The sequence below is a fragment of the Ruditapes philippinarum genome, unplaced genomic scaffold, assembly GCF_026571515.1.
Source record: "Ruditapes philippinarum isolate M1 unplaced genomic scaffold, ASM2657151v2 ctg997_1_1_1_1, whole genome shotgun sequence".
Lineage (NCBI taxonomy): Eukaryota > Metazoa > Mollusca > Bivalvia > Venerida > Veneridae > Ruditapes > Ruditapes philippinarum.
The window spans coordinates 219570-245482 of record NW_026857772.1 but is presented as its reverse complement, the minus strand read 5'-3'; the positions used below and the strand labels follow the sequence as shown (position 1 = coordinate 245482).

General features: G+C 31.2%; 1 protein-coding gene across 12 annotated transcripts in view; it reads left to right on the top strand.

Annotated features, from left to right (window-relative positions):
- The first annotated feature begins 15078 nt into the window (after nucleotides 1–15078).
- LOC132750985 (EF-hand calcium-binding domain-containing protein 6-like) overlaps nucleotides 15079–25913 on the top strand; it is a 38973-nt gene continuing 28138 nt past the window's right edge. For 3 of the 12 annotated variants that reach the window (XM_060741078.1, XM_060741081.1, XM_060741086.1), the window contains exons 1-3: nucleotides 15080–15645; nucleotides 20749–20781; nucleotides 24769–24942. In XM_060741078.1, coding sequence (XP_060597061.1) covers nucleotides 15372–15645; nucleotides 20749–20781; nucleotides 24769–24942 — 481 coding nt within the window. In that variant the 5' untranslated portion in view covers nucleotides 15080–15371. Of the gene's footprint in view, nucleotides 15646–18320; nucleotides 18429–20748; nucleotides 20782–24768; nucleotides 24943–25913 lie in introns of all 12 variants that reach the window. The other 9 variants (XM_060741075.1, XM_060741077.1, XM_060741082.1 and 6 more) reach the window with 7 other exon arrangements.

The following is a 25913-nucleotide window of genomic DNA, read 5'->3' as shown; positions in this document are numbered from 1 at the left end:
CCGGTAGAAAGATACCCTTATATACTTTACGAATCCTTGTTTGAAACCATAAAGATCCTTAACGTTTGTTAAATTCTGTAATAAAATTTGAGTATTTCTTTACTACAATTTTATGGAGGGTAGCAAGTGCTTCCAAAAGCATTTAACATTTTTAGGATTTTAAAAATAAATAAGGATAATATTTCATTGCTCATATCAACTTCACATTATTGACATCTGGTGAATTGAAAATACCGAAAGTACTTTGATTAAACCTTGCACATGTTTCTGCTATTACAATAATAACAAAAAATAACTTGGTGAGACTTTGAAGTTGATTAATTAAATCAAACTAATATTTTATGTTTTAATGATATACAGAAAAAAACAACAACTTGTGTACAAAACAAAATTATATTTGTTATTAACATTCTGGTTGGAGATTAATTTTGTACATCATGAATATGAACTGTATAAACCGGTGTAAGGAATTATCGAATGAGTCCCGTTATCTTTACAGAACGTCCTCTGTTATTATAAATAATCGTAGTATACCATTGATTTTTCCATTGATATGAAAACATAGATTTATCATTTTTGGATATCTGAATTGTTAAAAAAAACTGCATTCATAAAAACGGTTTGTGATACATCAAATCTATAGGACCTTTCCGGTTTTTCGTAGCGGAACATTTAGCCACACATTTTCCATTCATTGCTAGGTCAACTGCTCACAAACAGTATCACAAACATAAGCACGTGTTCTTTTGTGCAAACCAGGTCAACCAGTGACTATGTATTATCTCAGTGTAGCGATTGGATAACAAGTTAGCCAATTAACATTAAACTGTAAACACCGGAAAGGTCCAAGCCTGGGCGCATCAAATATTCATAAAAAATTATATTTTAAATATTTTGTCTTAGTTTTGCTAGGAAATGTCAATGTTATTAGGGTCGAATGACAACGTGTTTTCTTTAATTTGAAATGTGAAGCAGCCCTCTTTGGTATAAGTAATAGCAAACATTTCAGAGGAAAACCGTAAAACTTTCTCACATTTATGGAGGAAAAAGTCATAACAAGTGAGCGACGTTTACTCCTCGAACAAGAAAACTTTAGAACACAGTTCTGATTATTTGACATTGGTATGATATTATTACTTTTTAACGTAAATTATACAGTCGTGTCGGATTCTGCTTGCTGATCATGTTGTTGCTATGTATTCTTAGCAACTGGATACATAGATTAATAAAGGTGAATAAACTAATCTAAAAACTGCCCAATTCCACCTAAAACTGAGTCTTTGTTGTCGTGCAGTAGTTCAGAAGAACCATATTTGTAAAGAGTTATATGTTGTATAGTTTATATCTACGATGGCTACACTACAAAGAGTGGTGTTCTAATTCTAATATGAATGCATCTAAGCACGTACGTGGCCTTTTAAAAATATGTGTACAATGTACCTTCGTAACATTACTATGATCATTTGGATTGAATTCCATAAATTATCTATATCCGTTAAAAAATATATATAGATATGTAAAAGAAAACAAACATGTTTTGCAAGTACCACATTGACAACATTGTTAGTGTATACTCTTTAAATTAAAACTGCTTATTACAAGATATCATCTCTAAAAGGTTGCTATGTCCCTATGTAAATAATCATGTAACGTTTAGTTTTAAAAAAGAAAAACATAAAACGAAAACAAAACGCAAAAGCTATATCTGCCTTCTATCTTTTGATACTTAAATATACTTTGCAATAGAAAAGTGTGTTAAATATAAAGAAAAGTTGATAAAAAACATGTTCTTTTAAAAGAGAAAACCCATATGTAAAGTATATACCATATCATATTTAAACAGTGAACTTACATAATTGTATTGCATGTAAAGAAAGACGCTGAAATAAATCTTTATGAAATACATTATTCCTGCAGTGATATTGTGGACACGATACCCTGCCAGTGGTTGAGATAATGCCTAAACTATAGAAATATGACACAAATTTAGAGACTTATTTTTTTATCCATCTAAATTAAAAAAAATGTTTAATTTTCAAAAACAGCAATACAAGTTATTTCTTTTAAGAGAACAAAAAGATAAGTTATGTATCTATGTGAAAATACTAAAGAAATCTTCAAAACCAAGTACCTCGGTATCAAGTTTAAAAACAAACTTAATTTTATGAAAGTATTTGATTTGAAAAAAAATTACTGCCTAAACTTTCAACAATGTTATTTATTTGGCTTTGTTGAAACGCTTTCTAGATATGTGAACAGGCTTAGTATGGTCTTTTTGTTCACTTTAATACTATTCACATGTTGTTTCTTCCCTCATTTGTTTTCCTATCAGCAAAGAACCTAAAGATTTATTATCTTAATAAATCTTAAAACAACAAGCACTTAAACAAGTTGAGTTGATAATAAATATACCTGATAACCTTAAAGCAGCATGTAAACGCCATTTTCAATCCACGTAAATTACCAAGTAAAGGTCAAAATGTGCAAAATACAGTCTTAAGACACGGAGTAGAAATATGGCTATAAATACTGCAATATAAGTCATAAATTTCAAATAACATGTAACTCATTTCTTGAATTGTAAATACTTTTTTTTATAGAATCTTAGTACCTTTTTTCAAAGTTGATTTTCATCTGGAGCATGAAGCTATAAAGGGACTCCTCTAATGTCTTTTGTAATTCGTCAAGACTAATAACATGTATGCAATATTTCAGGTAATTCGCTCGATCTGTTGTCCAGAATAATCATTTTAATTGCGCAAAATGACCCCAAAATGAAAAGCGTCTAACGCTTTGAACTTTAACGGGCTGTGAATCACACAATAAATCAATTTTAATCTGAGTATATTTCTTTATTTTATTTCATTTATAATTATTTTCATCAAAAGTAGAACAATTAGAATCAAGAAGTAAACAGTTGGCTGATGATTTAACCTATGTGCAATCTCAATCAATGAGAAATAACTTGGTGTTTGGAAATATTGAGGAGGCGCGCCAAGGGGAAAGTGAAGATACAGAGTTAGTATTGCGGGGATTTCTTGTGGAAAAGATGAAAATTGCTAGTGATTTAGTAGCTCAATTGAAATTTGAAAGAGTGCATAGGATGGGCGAAAGGCAAAGAGGAAGGGACAGAAAAATAGTGGCAAAATTCAATTTGTTTAAAGAGAGAGAACTGGTTCGTAAAAGTTGGAAATCAGTAGACAATTCCAAGTATTTTGTTCACAAGCAGTTCCCAAAGGAGGTGATTGATAAGAGAAGAGCGTTAATCCCGAAAATGAAGAAGGCTAGGACAAAGGGACAACGGGCTTGGTTATCTTACGATACATTGTATATTGATGGTAAAGCACAGCGAGACGACCGAAGGTAGGGATTCGATGAGGATAACCTTGGAATTCTCTCCTGGAATGTTAATGGTCTGACTGCTGAGAAAATAGAAGACGATGACTTTATTAACATCTTAAAACAATTTGGTATTATCTTTTTATATGAAACCTGGGCAAATGTGAATTCAAATATTAATCTAAGTGATCATGTATCATATAATTATTTTAGAAACTTTCAACACCGGAACTCTAGAAGGTGTAGTTGTGGGATCGCTTTACTGTATAGAGAATCGTTAAAAAGTGGCATAGAAATAGTGCGTAACCATTTTGATACAATCTTATGGATTAAACTTGATAAACATTTTTTTAGTTTAGAAAGAGATATATACATATGCGGAATTTATTTATGGTGTGAAGATTCACCAGCGTACAATGTATGTGATGTCGATTTGTTTAACGTCATTCAAAACGATGTGTATGAATTTGAAACGGAAGGAGAACTGCATTTTATTGGAGAATGGAATAGTAGAGTTGGTACGAAAAAAGATTACATTGTTTGTGATGCATTAAATATTGATATTGATTATGATATGTATGACCCAGATGTACCCCTGTTTCGGGCCTAACTTGACAATACGTGTAACACTTTTGGTCATCGTTTACTTGAATTTTGTAAAAGTACAGGTTTACGTATTATTAACGGTCGAATAGATCACGATCGTAACGGTAATTTTACGTTTATTTCGAGACAGGGGGCATCTGTTATTGACTATTTACTCACTTTGAATTGTAATTTTTTCAGAATTAGTAATTTTACAGTTCATGATTATACGGTATGGAGTGACCACTGCCCTATTTCTTTTAATTTATTTTGTAATAAATCACAAAATATTGAAATAAACCAATGCAAGGAAAATCTTTGCAAATATGTTTGGTCAAATAACCTAAGGGAGGAATTCAGAGCAAAGTTAATAACTGAACTACCGGTTTTTAATACGTTGTTAAATAATGTAGATATGTGTAGTAAATTATCTATTAATGCGCTAGTTTCTGATTTTACCTGTCTGATACAAGATGTAGCTATGGTCCAGGGGTTAGAGTCGATGACTTCTAATCTAGTTACCTCTCTGGCGTGGGTTCGATCCCCGGGAGATGCTTTGGTAGTTTAGCGCGGAGGAAGGTAGTCTAGTACTGGTGTAACTCTCCAGGAACGATGGTTAGGAAACTACCCGCCTATATGACTGAAATACTGTTGGGAAAAGGCGTAAATGAAACAAACAAACAAACAAAAACAAGATGTAGCTAGCCCTTTGTTTTGTAAATCTTATTGTGTAAATAATAGTGTTGATTTTTGTAATACATTTAATGATAAAAATAAGGTTTGGTTTGACCAAGAATGTGTGCAGGCAAAACATGCATATTTAAATGCTTTACGTAACTTTAACAGAGTAAAATGTTATGAAAATAGGGATGAGCTTTGTCTTTTAAAAAGCAATTATAAACATATTGTTAGATTAAAGCGTCGACGTCATATTGCTTTAAAGGAGCGTGAAATCGAAAAGTTACGTTTTTCCAATCCTAGAGAATTTTGGAAATATTTTAAACATAACACTAGTTCGAAGAATAATATTTCAGTGGATGAATTTTTTGAATACTTTAAACGACATTTTTCAGTCAACAAATGATGAATCTGACAATTTTGAAACAATGTATGATTTTAATAATACTGACAATGGTGATGAAATTTTAGATAGGCATTTTACTATTGAAGAAATTACAGCGGCTGTTAAAACATTGAAAATGAATAAATCTCCTGGGAATGATTTTCTTTTAAATGAGTACTTCATTGAATCTATTGATATATTAGGTTGTCATATTTGCGATATTTTTAATTGTATATTAGATAGTGGTTTTTTCCCCGAATCTTGGACTGAGGGTGTTATTATCCCACTGCATAGAAAGGGAGACGTAAATAATGTTAATAACTATAGAGGTATTACACTAGTAAGTTGCTTGTCTAAATTATTTACAACGATTTTAAATAAAAGGATTATGGATTATTGTGAACAAAATAACTTGTTGTCTGATGCACAGTTTGGTTTTCGGAAAGGGAATTCAACTGTAGATACCCTGTATATTTTATTGTCTGTTATTCAAAAATACCTAAATGAGAAAAAGCGTCTATACTGTGTATTTGTGGATTTCAAAAAGGCCTTTGATAGTATTTACAGAAATGCCCTATGGCTCAAGTTATATAATATTGGTATTAGAGGTAAATTGCTACGTATTGTTAGAGATATGTACGATAAGGTTAAATCTTAAATAAAACATTGTAATTGTTATTCTGATTTTTAGCTCACCTGAGCATGCTCAGGGTGAGCTTTTAGGATCGACGATTGTCCGTCGTCCGTCGTCCGTCCGTCGTCCGTCCGTTCACATTTAGTTGTTAACACTCTAGCGGTCGCATTTTTGCCTCAATCATCATCAAACTTGGTCAGGATGCTTATCTAAATGATAGCTCGGATGAGTTCGAACATGGGTCATCTCGGATGAGAAACTAGGTCACAAAAGCTAAAAATAGAAAAACCTTGTTAACACTCTAGCGGTCACATTTTTGCATCAATCATCATCAAACTTTGTCAGGATGCTTGTCTAGGTGATAGCTCGGATGAGTTCGAACATGGGTCATCTCGAATGAAAAAGTAGGTCACCGGAGCTAAAAATAGAAAAACCTTGTTAACACTCTAGCGGTCACATTTTTGCATCAGTCATCATCAAACTTGGTCAAGATGCTTGTCTAGGTGAAAGCTCGGATGAGTTCGAACATGGGTCATCTCGGATGAAAAACTAGGTCACCGGAGCTAAAAATAGAAAAACCATGTTAACACTCTAGAGGTCACAATTTTGCCTCAATCATCATCAAACTTGATCAGGATGTTTGTCTAGGTGATAGCTCGGATGAGTTCGAACATGGATCATCTCGGATGAAAAAGTAGGTCACAGGAGCTAAAAATAGAAAAACCATGTTAACACTCTAGCGGTCACATTTTTGCATCAATCATCATCAAACTCGGTCAAGATGCTTGTCTAGGTGATAGCTCGGATGAGTTTGAACATGGGTCATCTCGGATGAAGAAGTAGGTCACTGGAGCAAAGAATAGAAAAACCTTGTTAACACTCTAGCGATCACATGTTTGCATTAATCATCATCAAACTTTGTCAGGATGCTTTTCTAGGTGATAGCTCGGATGAGTTCGAACATGGGTCATCTCGAATGAAAAACTAGGTCACCGGAGCTAAAAATAGAAAAACCTTGTTAACACTCTATCGGTCACATTTTTGCATCAGTCATCATCAAACTTGGTCAAGATGCTTGTCTAGGTGAAAGCTCGGATGAGATCGAACATGGGTCATCTCGGATGAAAAACTAGGTCACAGGAGCTAAAAATAGAAAAACCTTGTTAACACTCTAGTGGTCACAATTTTGACTCAATTGTCATCGAACTTGGTCAGGAAACTTGTCTAGGTCATTGCTGGGAATAAATCGAACATGGGTTATCTCGGATTAAAAACTAGGTCACAGGAGCTAAAAATAGAAAATTCTTGTTAACACACTAGTGGCTACTGTTGTGATCCAAATATTCTGTTAATTGGTCTGAAAGTTTGTTTTGATGATTTCTAAGTCAAGTTCGAACATGGGTCATCTCGAAAGAAAAACAAGGTCACACCGCCCAAATATGGAAAAACCTTGTTAACATTCTAGTGGTCACATTTTCGACTCAATTATCATCAAACTTGGTCAGGATGCTTGTCTAGGTAATTGCTTGGATGAGTTCGAAATCGCATGTGAAACTAGGTCACCGGAGCTGAAAATAGAAAAATCTTGTTAACACTCTAGTTGCTACTGTTTTGATCCAAGTATCCTGGAAATTGGTCTGAAAGTTTGTTTTGATGATTTCTAGGTCAAGTTTGAATATGTGTCACCTGGGTAAAAAACTAGGTCGCACTGCTCAAATATGGATAATCCTTGTTAACACTGTAGTGGTCACATTTTTGACTCACCTGTCATGAGACTTGGTCAGAATGCTTGTCTAGGTAATTGTTTGGATGAGTTTGATAAGTCAGGTGAGCGATCTAGGGCCATCATGGCCCTCTTGTTTTGAATATGCTGTAGGCCTCCGTCAAGGGGAGGTAATTTCACCGATAATGTTTTCTCTGTTTATTGATGACGTCGAGTTATTCTTAGAGCAGGATATAAACAGTGGACTTCAATTAAATGATATTATACTTATGCTTCTACTTTTTGCTGATGACATGGTAATTTTGGGTGATTCACCAGAACAGATTAACAAAAGTTTAAATCTTCTCTATTCATATTGTGAAAAATGGAGTCTGAATGTTAATATTGATAAAACTAAAGCAATGGTTTTTAGAAAACGTGGTGGGTTGTTATCTAATGAGGATTTTTTGTATAATGGTGAAAAACTCGAAATTGTTAGTAATTTTAATTACCTTGGAGTTGCTTTTAATTACACGGGTACGTTTGTTTTAAATCAGGAACAAATAATAGGAAAAGCCTTAAAAGCATTAAATGTTCTACTTATAAATTGTAAAAAGCATAAACTTAATCCCAAAATATTATGTCAGTTATTTGATGCGTTTGTCGGATCCATTCTTTGTTAGGCCTCGGAAATTTGGGGAAATAGTAAGTCAAAAGAAATTGAAAGAATTCATCTTAAGTTTTGTAAAAGAATACCTAATGTTAAAATGAATACATGTAATGCAGCAGTTTATGGTGAGCTGGCTCGTTATCCTTTATACATTACAAGATATTTACGGATAGTAAAGTTTTGGCTTAAATTATTACAAACAGACAATATCATTCTTAAAGAAATTTATAATATATCTTATGAAGACTGTGTAAATGGTAAGAAAAATTGGCTTTCAAGTGTTAAAGATTTATTATCGTCGTATGGTTTTATGTATGTATGGCATAATCAAAGGTTTTTATGTAGTAAATTTTTTTTATTGGAATTCAAGCAGCGTTTAATTGATTCCTTTGTACAAAGCTGGCATGCTGATATTGTAAATAGTCCTGTTTTATTGTTATACAAGGATATAAAAAATGTGTTCCAGTATGAAAAATATCTGGATTTATTACCTAGTAGCCTTAGGCATTATATTAGTAGAATAAGATTATCAGCACATCCGTTACTTATACAGTCTGGTCGTTATGGTTCAAATAGGATACCAAGAAATGAACGTTTTTGTATACACTGTAGCTTACATGATATTGAAGATGAGTACCACTTTGTTTTGGTTTGCACTTGTTACAATGACCTTAGAAAGAAATATATTAAGAAAATTTACTACGTTAGACCTAGTATGTATAAATTTTTAGAATTATTAAATAGTGATAATAGATTATTTTACGTAACCTTGCTTGTTATATACGAGAAGCATTGGCTATGAGAATATCAGTTACACATCGTTGAATTCACGGTTAATCCTCTGTGTAACATAGCGTAGATAAATAAGTATTGATTGCATAATGTCTAACTTTAAATATAGATTACATTTTGCTTTGCTAATATTTTGATATGTTTTGTGTTAACGGAATTATAAATTAAGCAATAAAAACATATGCTTTGCTAACATTTGACTATGATATTATTATGTAATGTGACTTATACTTAAATATATTTAATTGATTGTATTGTGTAAGACGATGTATTTTGTACAAGTCTGAAAATAAAGTTTCTGTTCTGTTCTGTTCTATATTTTCTGTTTCAAGCATCCGAGTCGATCTATGTAAGAATTTTAAATTAAAATTGAGTTCCTTAAGGTGTGTATCGGTTGTAATTCTTTTTAAACATATATATTGGCTAGGTTAACTATAGCCCTGTGCCGATGAAAAAAAATAGTTTCTTTGAAAAAAGTTTATTTGTAACCTTATTTTAAATTTAGTTAAATGAGTAATTTATTAAATTAATCTCTTTATCAAACATCACCAATTGTGCCATTATTGAAGATCATAAGGGGTTTTCGTATCGTTAGATAACAGTATTACTTTTATTATAGCTACACTAACCTCGTCTTTTCGATGACTACATCAAGTTTTCCAATTTACTTTAAGTTTCGTCTGCTTTTAGAATCATTTGTTGTGTTCGGCTATGTTAATTTGTCTCGACCTTCTTTAATTAATATTAAAGACATTCCAATGAAAGTGAAAAATGTTTTCTTATATATGACATGTGTTACATGTTGATTATAAAACTCGTGTTTTTTCGAAATGTTCTGTCAGAAAATTGGCGTTAAATAATTCAATTGTATATTAAAAGTAATAGACCTTTATCATTGAATTTAGAGTTTATTATACCTAGTTCGTAGATTTATTCTTTTTAAAAATCTTTTTTTACTACAACTTCTTTATTTCTAAAGGTATCTACTTCAAACTTAAAATATATATTCTTTATCATCAACCTCAAGATGTATAATAAGATTCATAACTTAAGTACACAATCATTTCAGAAATATTCTTCCATGAACTTAGAATTTATGTTAAAAATGTTTTTTTACTAAATCTTCTTCAATTCTTGTGGTATCAAACTTCAAATATTTGTTACTTATTATCACCCACATTATGTTTGAGAAGATTCGTTACTCTACCATGAATATTTTCAGAATTATTCCCCCTTGGACTTGGAATTTCTTTTATAAAAATTGTTATTTTTACTCTAATTTCTTTATTTTTTGAAAGGATTTACTTGAAATTCAAGTTTCATATCAATTCCAATATGATATTAAATAATAATATGACAAGGTTTATAACTAAAATGACAAGGTTCATAACTCTTGTGTCAATAATTTTCGGATTATCTTCTCGTTAAACTTGAAATATTCCTTATTTTTACTATTACTTCTTTATTTCTTCAGGGATTTAAAAATATGTTTGTTATCAACACTTTTGTCATATGTAATGAGATCTATATCTCTTGCTCTAGTTTTTCCAGAATTATCTCCAAACTTGGAATTTATTTGAAATTGTTATATTTTTATTATAAATGGTATCTTATATAGACATAAGATAATTGGTCGTTGTTATTTCTAACAACATGCATAACAAGGATAATGACTCTACCATCTTTATTTCAAAAGAGTTATTTCCTCTTTGAACTTATATTTTAACTTTAAAAACGTTATGTACTTTTTGCTCTTATAATTATCGTTACTGAAGAGATTGACGTCAAATTTCACATTTTTGTCTTTTCTTTTGGAGCATAGAAATGTATTTTTAACTTTTATTGACAATGTTACATGCATATTATGTGGTGCAAAGAAATTGAACATTTTAGTCCTTTCTTGATACTGATACATAAATATATTTTTGTCATAATTGATTTTTTGTTCATAGTTTTGTCTTCCTTTGCTGCGTCCAGTATTTAATTAGTCGAGCGTCGCTGTCTCTTCTGACACCTCTTGTTTAAATATTTATGAAAAAAATATCAAAAAAAATATCAATGCATCATTATTGTCCATATGTCCTTATGTGTCATTGCTGCAAATGTAAGTTAATATTCCTCTCAAATAGATTTATCAGTCAATTTCCAAACTTTTGCTTTCGTTAGATCCATAACAGTAACTAAATACCTATTTATACATTTGTGCATCCATTCACCACTAAACCCTGCGTCTTTGAAAGTCTAAGTGGACAGAACAGAACAGAGTCATTTTTACATTTAAAACCCATTTTAAAAACTTCCTATGAACCCTTTCTATTTGGTCAGACATTGTAAATCCCCATATTTCACAAGAATAATTTAGTGGTAGTCTAGCACTGGTGTAACTCTCCAGAAACGATGGTTAGGAAACTACCCGCCTATATGACTGAAATGTTGGGAAAAGGCGTAAAATGAAACAAACAAACAATAATTAAGTATGGATGCAACATAACTGTCAAAATGATTAGACATAATTTTTGCTGGTATTTCTAATGGTCTAGTTACTGAAAGTAAAGAGCTGATGGCTTTAAGTGCTTTTCCTGATAGGGTCTTTATAGTATTTGTAAATGAGCCACCGCTAGATAATACAAAATAGATAAATACAGAATCCCTAAAGAAAGCCCAACACGGCAAAATTGAAAATGTTGCAGGCTCGGTTTGATTGAGCCTGTTCATGGACGGTACTGGAAAGTGCAAGTTACCGTCCACGCCCCCTAGCACCGACTTAAGCAGAATTCAACATTTAAACATGAAATAGTAAAATTTTGAATTTAGAAACATCCGCAGATGTGTTCATACGGCGGTTATCATGGAACCTTCAATGTGACACTTCCGTGCCATTCCATGAAAAGCGGCGTATGGTCCCCAAGTAATAAAAAGCGTGTGCCCTAAACGAGAAAACAATGGGCGGACCTAAATAAAATGGAATTTTGAAAGGGGATCAGAGGTTATGAAGCCTGCGTATCACAGATAAGACGTCAAAAGACAAATTTAAAAAGCAGGCAACATATCCTAAGGGTGATTCAACATAATTCAAGTAGTAATATTGGAACCACCCAACTAGAAAATGCCGAAAAGTTGAAACTAAAAATAACACAAGCACAACAACAATGTCGTGCTGAACGATCTTCAAGGATCGAAAATATAACATCATTGATTAAATGTACGGGGAGACTTTTTACAGCCGCCACACGGCACAAATAACACGGATGTGATTATAAAATAGATAAATACAGAATCCCTAAAGAAAGCCCAACACGGCAAAATTGAAAATGTTGCAGGCTCGGTTTGATTGAACCTGTACATCGAAAGTCCAAGATAGTTTAAAGAATTAACAATTTAAATAGTTTCTCCATCATTCTTAAATCAATAGTTAGTGTTTCTGCTGTTACTACCTTTCTTGAAAATCATAATTTTTGTTTTAGCAATATTAACTTTTAGTTTCCATTTATCACAATATGTCTTAAAATTATCCAAAGATGTTTGTAAGCCCTTTTCAGTTTCTGGAAAAAAAATCATTGCATCATCTGCAAAAAGTAATAAATAAATTGAAAGTTGATCTAGAGACATACAGGCATTTGGGTCTTGTTGTAAGTGTAGTTCTACATCGTTTATAAACAAAGAAAAGAGCAGAGGAGACATTATCTTCCCTTGTAATAATCTTATATCACAATCGTACACATCGGATAACTGATTCAAATGTTTAACACACAATTTAACATCATTATAAAGTGACCGTACAACATTAAATAATCTACCACTAATCCCCATTTTAATAAGTTTAACCCAAAGGCCATTCCTGTATATTGAATCAAAACACTTTAAATTTGAAGATCAATAAAGCAACAGTACAGTTTTCAATTGTTTTTCGATAAAGGAATTCAATAATATATTGCATCTTCAGTACTATATTTAGCTTTTAAACCAAACTGTGCGTCAGTAACAATATCATTTGCAATAGACCATTTCTTTAATCTTTCATTTATAACAATGGTGAATAATTTAACAAAACAACTAATCAGCGTAATACCTCTATAATTATTTACATCAGCGTTATCTCCCTTTTTAAATACAGGTATAATGACACCTTTAGACCATGCCTTTTGGAAACATTGTATATCAAGATCATATTTAAATAAGATTTCTAACGGTTTATCAAAAATATCAATACCTTCTAAAAAATACTCATATAAAGTAAAATCTAACGAACATGCTTTATCTCTAACAATTTAATAGCACGCATTATTTCATCTAATGTAAACGCTTCATTTTATTCTTCAAACTAACATGAGAATCAAAATTATTTTTAAAAAATCTATACAATCTACATCCTCATCAATTTTTAGTCATCTTTGTATCAAGTTCAGTCATCTACAAGAACCATCAAATCGATTTTTAATGAGATTTTTTTTCAAATTACAGGTTATCTATACGAGGGATGATCAAAAATTAACCGGACTTTGTAAATGATTCTTAACCTGTTAAATGAATTTACATAACAATTCACGGAAAATAAATCGGAATCTATCCCCTAAATGATACAAAAAATACCAACAAGAAATATTAACAAAGAAAAAAGTTTTGCCGTTATTGGCATGCACATGTAAAGCAATGCGGCGCACGGTATAACTTTAAGATTGACGTTAACGACGTCACAAGCATATTGTCCTTAACGGAGCAGATTTTACTCATTCACAGAGTAGGCCAATATGTGTTACAGTCATGTTATTGATGCGGCGGATCCCCTGCCTATATTTATTTCTGTACAAGTGTGTATCATATTGTATTGTAATAGAATGAATGGTGATACAGAGCTCCTGTAATGACGCAAACTTCCGTTATTTCCTTCTGTAACTTGATTGTTGAAAAAATCGCACATGCAATTAACTATATTATGTATTACAAATAATGTAAAATAATGTTGCTGAATGATAATGTATCATACATACATACGAAAAAATAACAGAATAATACAACGTACTATGATCAAAATTGTCATTATTTTAAAATAAATAAAAGGCAAAGCCAATTTGAACAGTGGCTGTTAAATTGTTGACACAATTTCTCCATAAGACTACTGCGTAAACTAATAGAATAATTGATACAATTGTAAACCAAGAATACAATACATGTAATTAATGCATTAAATATTATCATTTTAAAATCCTCAGAGTTGACTGCACCGTCCCGTAGTTACTATCGAACATGGTTGACAATGTCCGCAGTCAATCGACTGTCATTTTTCAACGTCTTGGCGATTGACGTCACCAACGTCCTTGAAAATGTATTTTTTCTGTCCCTCCCTTTCTTGTTTCTATTTCTCAATTATCCTTTCTTAATCTTTTAAGCTAATCAAAAAATATGATGTGGCTTTCTGGAACTTTTCCCTTGATAGCCATAATCTTTTTCTACGTTTTAAACAGTTTCTCATCTTACATTTGACAAATTGTTCCTATTGATCGATTTTCGAGACATTCCGACGACATAGTTTTAACGCGAGTATTTCATTAACATGTGACGTTTGAATTGTGACTGTAAATATAAATATGGTTTAAATGAAGTCATTTTTACTGACAACGTCAAAGATATGGTACATGACGTTTTGGCGTATTTTGAAATCTAAATGTGCCATATTGTAAAATACACGCAGCATAAAGCGCCTCATGTCAAGGCTAATTTACGCACTGCGCCGGGTGTGCGTTACCATGGTTTTTGAATTCGCTGCTACGGACAAGTTATTTGCGTTATCAGATTAGATATAGTATCAGTTTACAGGTATTGTTTTCCGATTAAGTGTGATATATAACAATAAGTGATAGGATGAAAATTCTTCAATTGCCAGTCACAGTCCGGTTTATTTTTGATCATCCCTCGTATTCGCCATATGTATTGTTACATATAGTAACCCACTTTTAAAACATGCTCTTATTTTTCAGTTATGAGAAGCAAGAAAATCTTTCCCCAAAACACAAATATAAGCTATATTTCATTTGTTTTTAAGTACCGGTGCTAACATTCAAAATGAGATATTGAGATTGGGGTATTATAGATCGTGAATGTGTATTTGTTCTATATTTGCTTAAAAATAAATAGATTATCAGACCGGGTACAAACATTTAAGATATGTTCAAGTGGCAATCTTTTACGTACAATAACTAAAATAAATAATATTTCACAAAGCTTTAAATCGTCTGAAAGATAATTGAAGAACTTAAATACACGCCATATTATTTTGAATAGCTACCACGTGATCGATCCGATGGTAGCTAGGCGATTATGTACACTATACATGGTTGTTCCGGTCTTTATGTTTAAGTTCTCTTTAAACAGGTGTCAATTTCCCTATAATTAGCATATTTGTAAGTGGATTAGCATTTAAGACATTTAAAAAACAAAAGGTTTACTTTATACACTCGGATATAATATCAGTAAGGTACAATTTGTATATAAATGAAAAACAAACGAATTGAATAAATGGATGAAAAGCTGCAGTATTCTTGTTTGTGTTTTTATTCTTATTCCAAAAGAGGATTTAACTAAATAGATAATGACAACTGTGCAAATGCAACGGGCCGTTTCGGCCGTCAGCCCTGTTGGAACACCGGGAAGGCTTCCAAACCTCCCGGTGATCGAACATCCAATGTCCCGGCTTGGTGACAGAAATGACTTGGCGGTTCGAGGGTCTTCAACATACGGTGGTCGGAATGGTGAACTCACCCCTCGAGGGCTACAAAGAAGCAACACAGACGTTGGGACTAGAAAACGAGAATTAAATGAAGCAGGCAAAAAATCACCAGATAGAATTCTTAATTGGCCCCCAGGTACATTATTTATATTTCAATTTTCTTTACGTATCTTCACGTACAGTTATTCTCATTATTTAAGAATGATTGATCGAACTATTATGATGACTTCAAAGTAGTCATACATATAATAAGGATTGATAAGTTTTAATAAACGTGAAAATAAACCATATATTCTTAGTATAACAAATCAGATTGATAAATATTACATCTACATTAAGAGTCATAACTTGTTATTATAGTGACAATCCAGTTTCTTTAACAATTAATGGTACACTTTATCTAAACTAATCAATATGTTGTATTTTTACTGTTTAAGTTAACAGTAGCTATTTAGACATTGTCAATATACTATATTATCTTATACAAAAGCATTTAAATCTAAATATAAAAAGTATTTGTGAAAAATTAAATGTATTTCAAATATTTCCTTTACATAAAAACAGGCCTCGGTGTAATTCTACATTATTAAAAAAAAAAAAAAAACGCATGTTAGATTCACAAGCTATCGCCGATCACTAGGATATCTAAGTAGTCGATCAATGAAACACGAGAGCTGTGTAAATATAAAATAGCTACCATATTGTCAATGATTAATCCTTATAGGTGATAAATCGAAAAAAACGGTACATATTTGAAAGATTAATTCCAAACTATATTTACAATCTGCATTGGTAAACCATGTCTTAGATAACAATGTTTATAGTTGTAGTCAGCATTTAATCCTTCGTCTATATGAACAATGGCTATTGATCTTAAAAGAATACAGTAGTATTATTTCGGGATTTTTCTTCATATGTTTTACTTTAATTCTTTAGCAATGTGTCTCCTTTTTTGTGTCTCCTTCTTTGTTTGATACTTTCATTTCATATGTCTTGACATAATATTCCTATTTTTTTATTACTTCAAAATCTTAAAACAGTATCTCATAGATGCTCTAACATAACATACGGAATTTCGGGTTATGCTTTAGAGTGAATTTCATGTTTTTCATGTTTATTATATATTTTTATAAACACTCGGTTTTAGTGGGGATTCCGTGGCCGACCCTCACCGCTTTTGGTTCGAATGCCTCCAGGGAAGATGGATTCTTTCATGATTTCAATCTGGGTTCGAATCTCACAAGGGAATTTTGATGTTTTCATGCAATGAAACTTTCTAGCTGGCTTACGGAACCTCTAGTCTATATATATGCTCATCTGCCTATACAGTTGAGAAACACCTAACCAAAACACACGATGGTTTACGACATGTGTACATGTCATTATTTTTTTCAGTTTATATATTATTTATTATACATGAAGATAATGATAATTAATATTATATATAGTTATATTTTTTTCATATTACTTAATTCTTAATTATATTGTACTTGTATAAGAAATATTTGCTTAGTATATTACGTCGATCATCTCGCATAGCCACTAATTATTTCCACTGTATTTCATTTCATAATTTTAATGACATGATTTTGTTCAATTGAATTGATATGCTCTATGATTTATTTGCAATGTCTTTATCCGTCAATACATCGCCTATTGAACCTATTTGATTATGTTAGAAATATCATAGTGTGTGTTTAGCTATTAACATAATTGTGGCTATGAACCTGAGAGAACGATACTATATCTCTATTGAAGGGCCATTCAGACTTTGTTGTAGATAAATAGTGACATACATCGACTGTATACTGGTTAACATAATCATTGAAAAGACCTTCGATTTTTCCATGATAATATTATTATCCAGCATTGAATGGATTTTTATGTTTTGTGTTGTACTTATTTAAATGGCTGTAAATAAGTAGCCTGTGAGATAATATTGTAAAATACAAGGCTTTATAGCCTTCATACATGTAATAAATAACCGTACGCTTATTTAAAAGATTTTATAAAGACGTTTAAACCCAACTATAGATATTTCTTTTTTGGGACGTTTTAGGTCCTTATTGTCGGAATATTGATTTTCTTTCAAACGAAATTGAATAATCAAATTTGATACCATTCGTTTATAGATAGATGTATCTACACTTTTTAATAAATTATATGTATTAGCGTTATAAAACAAATTTAAAAGATTTATTCAGCCTATGAGTTTCAATCATATATGACATTATTTATACCATTTACCAAATGATGATGAATAATACAATAATACATCGTTTATTTATTTTATTTAATTAATATATCTCTTTATTTGTAAAGTGAATAAAAAGACATATGTTTATTTGTTTAAAGGAAAGTATCAAAAATACCGTTTAAAATATGTGCCATTAAATAAATATTCAATTTTGAAAATGATTTACAGACTTATTCGAAAAATACACGCATTGAACACATGTTCATAAATTAGTACAGGCGCACTGATGTACAAGCGAAACATGTGTGTGGTTTAAATAAATAAATACATGTATTTATAATCATATGTGAAGTCACATTCTCATATTTTATATATATAATATTACATATCTACAAATGACATGTATTAATCTGTTTAAGTGTATTCTAAAAAAATAATATTTATTTTAGACGACACTTTTTTATTAGAAAGTGTTATTTTTTAAGTAGAAAAGCATACAAAACTGAATTTGATATTAAAACCGAACATATTATAAAAGAATTGAAGTTGTCATACAACCAAGTTCAAAGACTTTGTCAGGTGATTGAACTAAATTATACTTATGATATCATAAGGGTTACTTCGTGACGTGACAATCATATGGCTCCATGACCACAAACTTGTTGGAAGTCGCGACCCAGCGTCCAGGCGTTTCAATGAAAAGATCAATTTTTCCAGTAGGGGTAATTTTCCCACGATTAAAACGGATGGGGACGTTCTTGTGTTATTTGTTGTGACTAGCATGTTTCCACTGGTTATTGTCTTTTACATACCAGGTTGCTTTTAAAATGGCAGTATTTCAAAAATTATATAATGCACATAAATTTTGTAGCATATGCTTTATGACTCTATTTGTGATATTTATTACAGGTGTCCTACTGCACATTTACATTTTAACTAGATTAACTCTTTATTTATTTTTATGGTTGATGATATCGAAACTGCCCAATGGTATTTCCATTTACGAACATTGTATGGCGTGGTCATAAAGATTCGGTTAGTAAGAGCATTAAATAAACTAGATACAGTGTGTAACCTAATCTTAATCAAGACAAAAGTGCTTAAAAGTGTGTAAAATACAGCGCCTTTATTATTCAAAAGGATGTTATCTTTTTATAGATAGGAAAAAATGACAAGCAATGCTATCCAGCGATTTTGAATCTTGGTAACAACGTAAAAAGTATTCATTTAATTTCACCACAACCTTCGAGATGAATTATTTTCACACCCGTCAATGCCAGTATTATGTTCTGTTCTTTCATAAGTCAAACATTTTGTTTGGAACAATATCATTTGCTACTCTGTCCGTTTGCATAATAAGACTACCCTGCATTTATGCCAAAATGAGATACAAAATATGTACATAGAGTTACATAGAATAAGGCAAAATTATTCACTGAAAATGCACACTGTCATTACAAGTATGTAAACATTTTATTTATAAATAAATATAAAAGGTAGGTAGGTTTTGCTTGTTAAAAATGTTTAAGTTTTAAGTTTATATTTACCTATCTTGCCTGTTCCAATATTCAAAATCAATTTTAGTAAGGTGTTTAAAAGGAATGAAAACTTGACCTTAACTTTATCAAATATGACTGTTTGTATGAAAGATATACTAAAATAACATTGATACAAATACTTTGAAAAGTCGATTAGCTCCTTATGCTTAAAAAGTGTCAATTCTGAATTGCAAATAACAGCACGTATCGTATATCAAATGTTGACCTTGTTCATGGAAAGGTTGTTTAACGTCGGTAGCACTTTTGATTATACTGTAAATTTGACATGTGTATATATTGCATAAATGGCTACGAATAGTTAATTAGATTGTATCTCTATAATGGTATGTCATTTGAAAAGAAAATGTTACAATTCAAGAAACAAAATTAACAAAGAGCAATTGGTACACAAATTTACTTTCACTTATCTATATGTCATCTTAAAATGTCTGTCAGAAGCGTCAGAAGTCCTTAATTCATGTCAATTCAAATGAAAATTTGTGACGCTTTAAATAAATAAGTTATGTACATCTGAACAATTCATTCTTAAATCATTAGGCGAATCCCAATTGATATGAATATAGAATAAAGTATGGAAGAAGAATGTATAGTTTTCAACATAAAAGTGTTAGATGTTTAAGTTTTAGAATGGAATGAAGAACAACAGGATATCTTGATTATAGTGGAATGATAATTAAAAGTTTAATGGGAAAAATACGAAATATAATACATAATATATCAACTGTTTTTGTTTTGTTTTTACCTTTTTGTATCACTTTATCTGTAGTTATACTTCATTCTGAACCATTCTTAAAATTTATTGTGATATTTAAAACAACACAATTTGATAGGTTATTTTCTATTGTTGATTCGATTTTATCAGAACATCAGACGAAGAATAACAACTCAATAGATCAAACAACACATGGTCTAATAACTTAATTCATTTGGGCTTTATAATATGTAGAATTATGCAGTGTAGAAATCGAATTATCGACTTTAAAGCGAATTAACTTTTGGAAAAATATTTGGTACTACATAAGTATAGATTGACACACTTTCTTTAACCAAATTGTCGACCTAGCTTTTAGATACAAAACTACATGCTAAACCCTCGGTAATATTATCCCTTGTTTTGACAGTTTAGGAGATAATAAATCATTCTTAATACGAAAACACGTTTGTTTTTAGTATTTGTCAACAACAGTAATCTAAAGTTTGTAGAATACACTCAAATGAATGGCTAGGCAGAATGACTTAATCAAACATTTAAATAATGATTTTTATGATGCTATTTATTAATATTAATCATTTCTTCTGCTGAATTATTAGATTAACTTGCTTTGTTTTCAGATAATCTGAATACTATTGCATGTGCTCAATGTGTTTGCACACGTTTAATAGTTTTATGTTAGTATTTGCTTGACCTTGTATCACACATAACATATAATCACATCATATACATGTATTTGTTATTTTGTAATATTGTTAGTTAACTTTTCAGACAAAAAGACATTTAGAACTAGACCCAATCCAGGTTCGTCTACATGTTTCGTTTTAATGTTTCTAACTTAACATTATGAAATAAGCTTTTATCCAGGTGATTTTTCTTATTCTTATCGTTCTATTATTTGAATATTTTTGTACTCATAATGAAAAACTAAGCTCATTGATATTATATGTAAGATAAACATTATTTTGTAAAACTTTGAAGTACATGTCAATATACATTTTATGCTACAACGTACATGAAGTTGAATATCCCTTTGCATTTTTCAGTCCAAAAAATCACATTTTACAAATGATAATGGAAAAGTACGTTCTTGAAATGACGTCTTGCAACTATTTTCGATATGATAAAAGGCATTGATCTGTATTTTAATATGACCTGACATGACTTTGCTTGTTGTCCAAAGTCAGTGCAAATTTGTAGTTTACTTAATGTATTTTTTAAAGATATTGCTTATTACAAAATGTTAAAGCCTGAATACCCAAAGTTTTGCCAGTGTATTATGTAATATAAATGTACTGCACAGTTTTCCCCCATTTTCATGGAAATAGAACAATAATATAATCATTTTTAGTTCTTTTCAGTCGTTTATAATTTTAATATTAATAAATGTATTGTATAAAAGTTGTACATAAGAAAAACTAAATGTTTATTAATATATATTTTGTGTAGTACACATATATTACAAACGTTTAAGGTAAAACATTCATCAATAGATCGTGAATATTCGGCATAAACGTAATAAATGGTCGAAATGGGTATGAAATAAATGTCTGTATGACTAGAAGCAATTAACGACTGATTTTAATATACAATTTCTGTTAGTTCAACCCTATTTTTGTCGTTTAGGTTACTTAAACTTTTTCTGATTTGGTATCTACACTGTTTTTCACGGAATGCATTTTCTTTTTTACAACAAATCAAAATCTAGAAATGTTAATTTTTCTTATTAAAGGTGGTGCCAGGGTAGCGGAATTTAACTATTTCATTCAAATCAAGCCCACACCATTTTTAATGTTAATGTCCAATTGTGTTGGATTGCCTTTTATTGCGTCTCTAGAGCTATTTTAAATATATCTAATTTATTTCACGGAATAAAGCCGCCAGGTTAGCTCAATAAATAACGCGTTGGACTGTGAATCGGGCGACCTTGGTCCGATTCCCAGAGTGTGCAGGTCACTCATTGTGATTGATCATGAAATCCTTTCTATGGTCATTCACACTGTACCTGTGCTCAGTACAGATGTTGTCAGTTCTTTGCGAAAGTGAAGGCAACTAGTACTGGTAAACGGCTTGACAGCCTGCCCAGGAACGATGCGGTGACTGATTTGTGCTCTGGTTAATTCATTGTAGATTACTGCTGTGATCCGGAGAGTAAACCACCACGACAACTCAATGTTATATTAGATATGGTGTTTCACAAAGCTAATAAATATACACGATCTATATGGTCAATGAATTACCTTAATGTCGCAGTTCATTGTAATAAAAAATAACTTGATATGTTTCCATAATATCTGTGTTACCATATATTTTCATCCTATTTAATAATACAGTAGATCTATGTGCCTGTGTATATGTTTGTATAGGTGTAGTTTATAGCATAGATCTATGATCATTGTTTATTTCAGATTACATCATCATTTTATCATTGTCATTGTAATGATTTCAAATCTTAACCTTTTCTAAAGCATTTCATATACTCGTATATTAGCATTCAGTAAATCAATTTAGTATACATTAAACATGCAGAAAAACATATTTGGTATCAATTATGCCCGCGTAAATTGAATAGTAATATTATTGTCGTGCGATTTACTAATGTCATGATGACACTTTGATAGACAGTGACGTCATTTCAGCGCAAGTTTTATTTAATTTGAAGTTGTTCATTATTTACTCCCATTGTGTGTGCTTTTTTAATAACTATCGTAAAAGAATAGAATAGTAAATACCCAAAGTAATTTTTGCAATTATATTGGCTGTGTCATTATGAATAAGAAAATTGACTTGTCGTGTTTTTTTTCTCATTTCAATTCCGTTTATGCTTTTTACTTTTTTACAGTTATTTTCATGCGTAGTTGCCATTTTCATTTATATTCTAGCGGTTACCGCGTAATCGAATAATAATTTTGTTAACAAATATATCTGCGTCTCAAATATTTACTGTAAGGTAAACATTTAATTCATAACATCTAAACTGTAGTTTGAAACCTCGAAAGAAATGTCTCTATAACATTTTACTGTTTGCTTCTCAGATTTAAGTACATTTTCCTCCAATATTGCTTTGTCATGGGAACAAACTTTTACCATGAGATAAAAGTTTGACTTGTTGAACGCAGGCAAATTTTATGGCAGCCAAAAGAATACCCATTGTCAATTAATTGTATGATGATGGTATCTTAATTGGAAATAAAATTGTTCAAAAGTTTAATTGCCAGAGACCAGATATTAACTGTGCGTTATAACGTCCATTAAATCCATAGTGTTACTTAACGTCGCAATTATCGGACAATAAATTCAGTCTCACATGATGTAAATATCCGTTGCGCATGCTCAATTAGGGATTTTATTATAAACATAGTTATAACATGCTTTCTTCACGCACGCGCGTGCTGCCGACCTTATTTAAGATTGGTCGTTGATAAAACGGTGATTTATGTGATTTTGATTATGACTGAGCCAATTAAGACCAATTTAGAAAGATTGTTTTCAGAGTTGGGTCCTGATGGTCTTTGCGTGATGTTCTATATCCAAAATGTCCCTGATCTTTAATGAGTAGAGAAAGTAAACAAGTACTTTTCATTTTGGTTAAAAACAATACTGATTTGCTCTACCATTATATTTATATATAAATGCTTATCTCCAAATTTCATTAGAACTATATGCCTTCAAACTTTATACAAATGACCAAATATAGAGCTTATAGGGATGTGCTTGAACAAATGATTTTAGAACAAATAAAGTAATAGGGCACTTTATGGATAAACTATAACGCAGTATCACACTGACATCCATGCATTGAACTAAATGGAATTAAATAGCCTCGAATGAAATAAAATCAATTGCTGGGCTGATAAAAAAACAACCCTAAATTAAGATGTGGAAAGGTTTTTTTGTACTCTTTACCTTTCCTTCAGATTGTGCTTTAGCTGTTATAGGAACACGTCAATGTCCTCATTAGCCCTATTCCTGATCACATTTAAAGCAAACATCACACATAGATTAGCGTGTTTGTTTACTGTAAATCACGGTTTCATAACCCGATGAAAGTCTCTATATTTATGTTAATATCGTAAACATTTCCTTAAATTACTCCAAGGCAAACCCATTATTCAATATTAAGACTAGATATCGGTTAATTTGAAAGAAATGCTTAATTAAGATGCCTTAATTCGTCACGCGACAACGTAACGCGACGACGTCACGCGAAACTAATAAGAAATCCGTTGTTCCGTTTCCGTCGTTAATGCTAATCGTCGCGTGATTAATAAGTTTTATAACGTTTAATTTCACAAACTATTCTATACATCAAAAGTTGCTAAACGTAAATCCAAATTAGAAGGATATTGGAATCGTGTAGCTAATTTTAGTTTTCTGATATACACTCTAGTTGCACGGGACTATTCTTCGATTTTTGTTGACAAAATATTGTCTCTAAACACAGTAATTGGTTGCGGAAAAATCATTTTGAGCTTTTTGTGATTTCAAAAGCGTGATTGGTTACCCTTAGTACAATGTAGAAAATTACCTAACATTTTAAGAATCTTATGCTGTAACCGTAGTCTTTATGATTAATTCAAATGTTTTACAGATTTTCTTTTTAACTGTAAACGTAGGTTATATTTAACTCTATATATCATAGATCATGCATATTTCATCTTTCAAATAGTAATATACATGTAATACTTAATATGTAAAATAATCTAATGCGTTTTTTAGAATTATCTGTAGTTAAATTTAAGTGAAATACGTATGTAGCAGTTTACAAACAGGTATTTTCTCTATATAAAGCTGTTGAGCTGACCCCTCCTTTCAAATACAAGGAAAAGCCGTATGAAGGTATCTTACCGGACATTAACGAGGCAGCAGCAGACTTCGGAGAAGTCCCGGACAAAGTCGACAAGTTCCCAAGAGTTGGACAAATTCCAAAATTACCGCCTTTACCAAGCATTGTAGAACAAGAAGGTGGAACTTGTGATTGATTGGTTATTCGTGCTTTGTATCACGTGACTTTTGATTGAAGTGTCTAACGACACGTGATTAATACGGCTGCTAAAATATCTAACTACATTATTCGTTTGTTGCTATATATGTTCTTTATTCAGACAGTAATCAATTAAACTGTGTTCACAATACCACGTGATTAATGTTAAGCCGGTCGCTGCAATATACTTGTCAATGTAAGTTGTGTTATGTCTTTAAGACGACGTATATCAACATTGATCAAATTTCAGAAGAATCTTGGTCTTTTTCTTATTATTTCATAATTACAAAACCCATGATATATGATAGGAATTTCTAGACATTTGCTTAGACAAGTCCCCAACAATCAATCTACTATAGATATTGATATTGTATGTTCAAATGTTTTTAATAATTATGTGCTCAAAGTATCAACAGTAGTGATTGGTGATAACCTGGCTTTGTCAGTTATATTCTTTGTACATGTATATATAGTGTGATAAATATTTATATGAAGATGTAGATTGCAAATCGAATGCTTCTTTTCAAGTATTGTTATTGTTTGTACTATTTTGTACTGCTAACCGAAATTTAATCAGTCTACCTATACATTGACATATGTTTGTTTCCATTTTAATACTTCAAATTTGATATGCCATTGTTTTTATAAACAGAACAATATCTATATGTTGATTTTTCATTATCAGACTTCATCAATTGTAGTACAGATTAACCATTTCTGGACCATTTCTGAACTTAGGTCATTTCATGATTTAAATGGAAACAAACGTAGTCGCTAAAAGTGTTTGGTACTTTGGCCCATTGTCGTTACTACAGTTTTCAGTAAGTCCACTTCTCAAATGTCACGTTTGCTTGTTTAGTTTGTTTTGACTTGGTTACGGTTCACAGTGATCACGCTCTATATATCTCACGTTATACTAACATTTTCTTTAAACAAAAACGAAAACGATTAA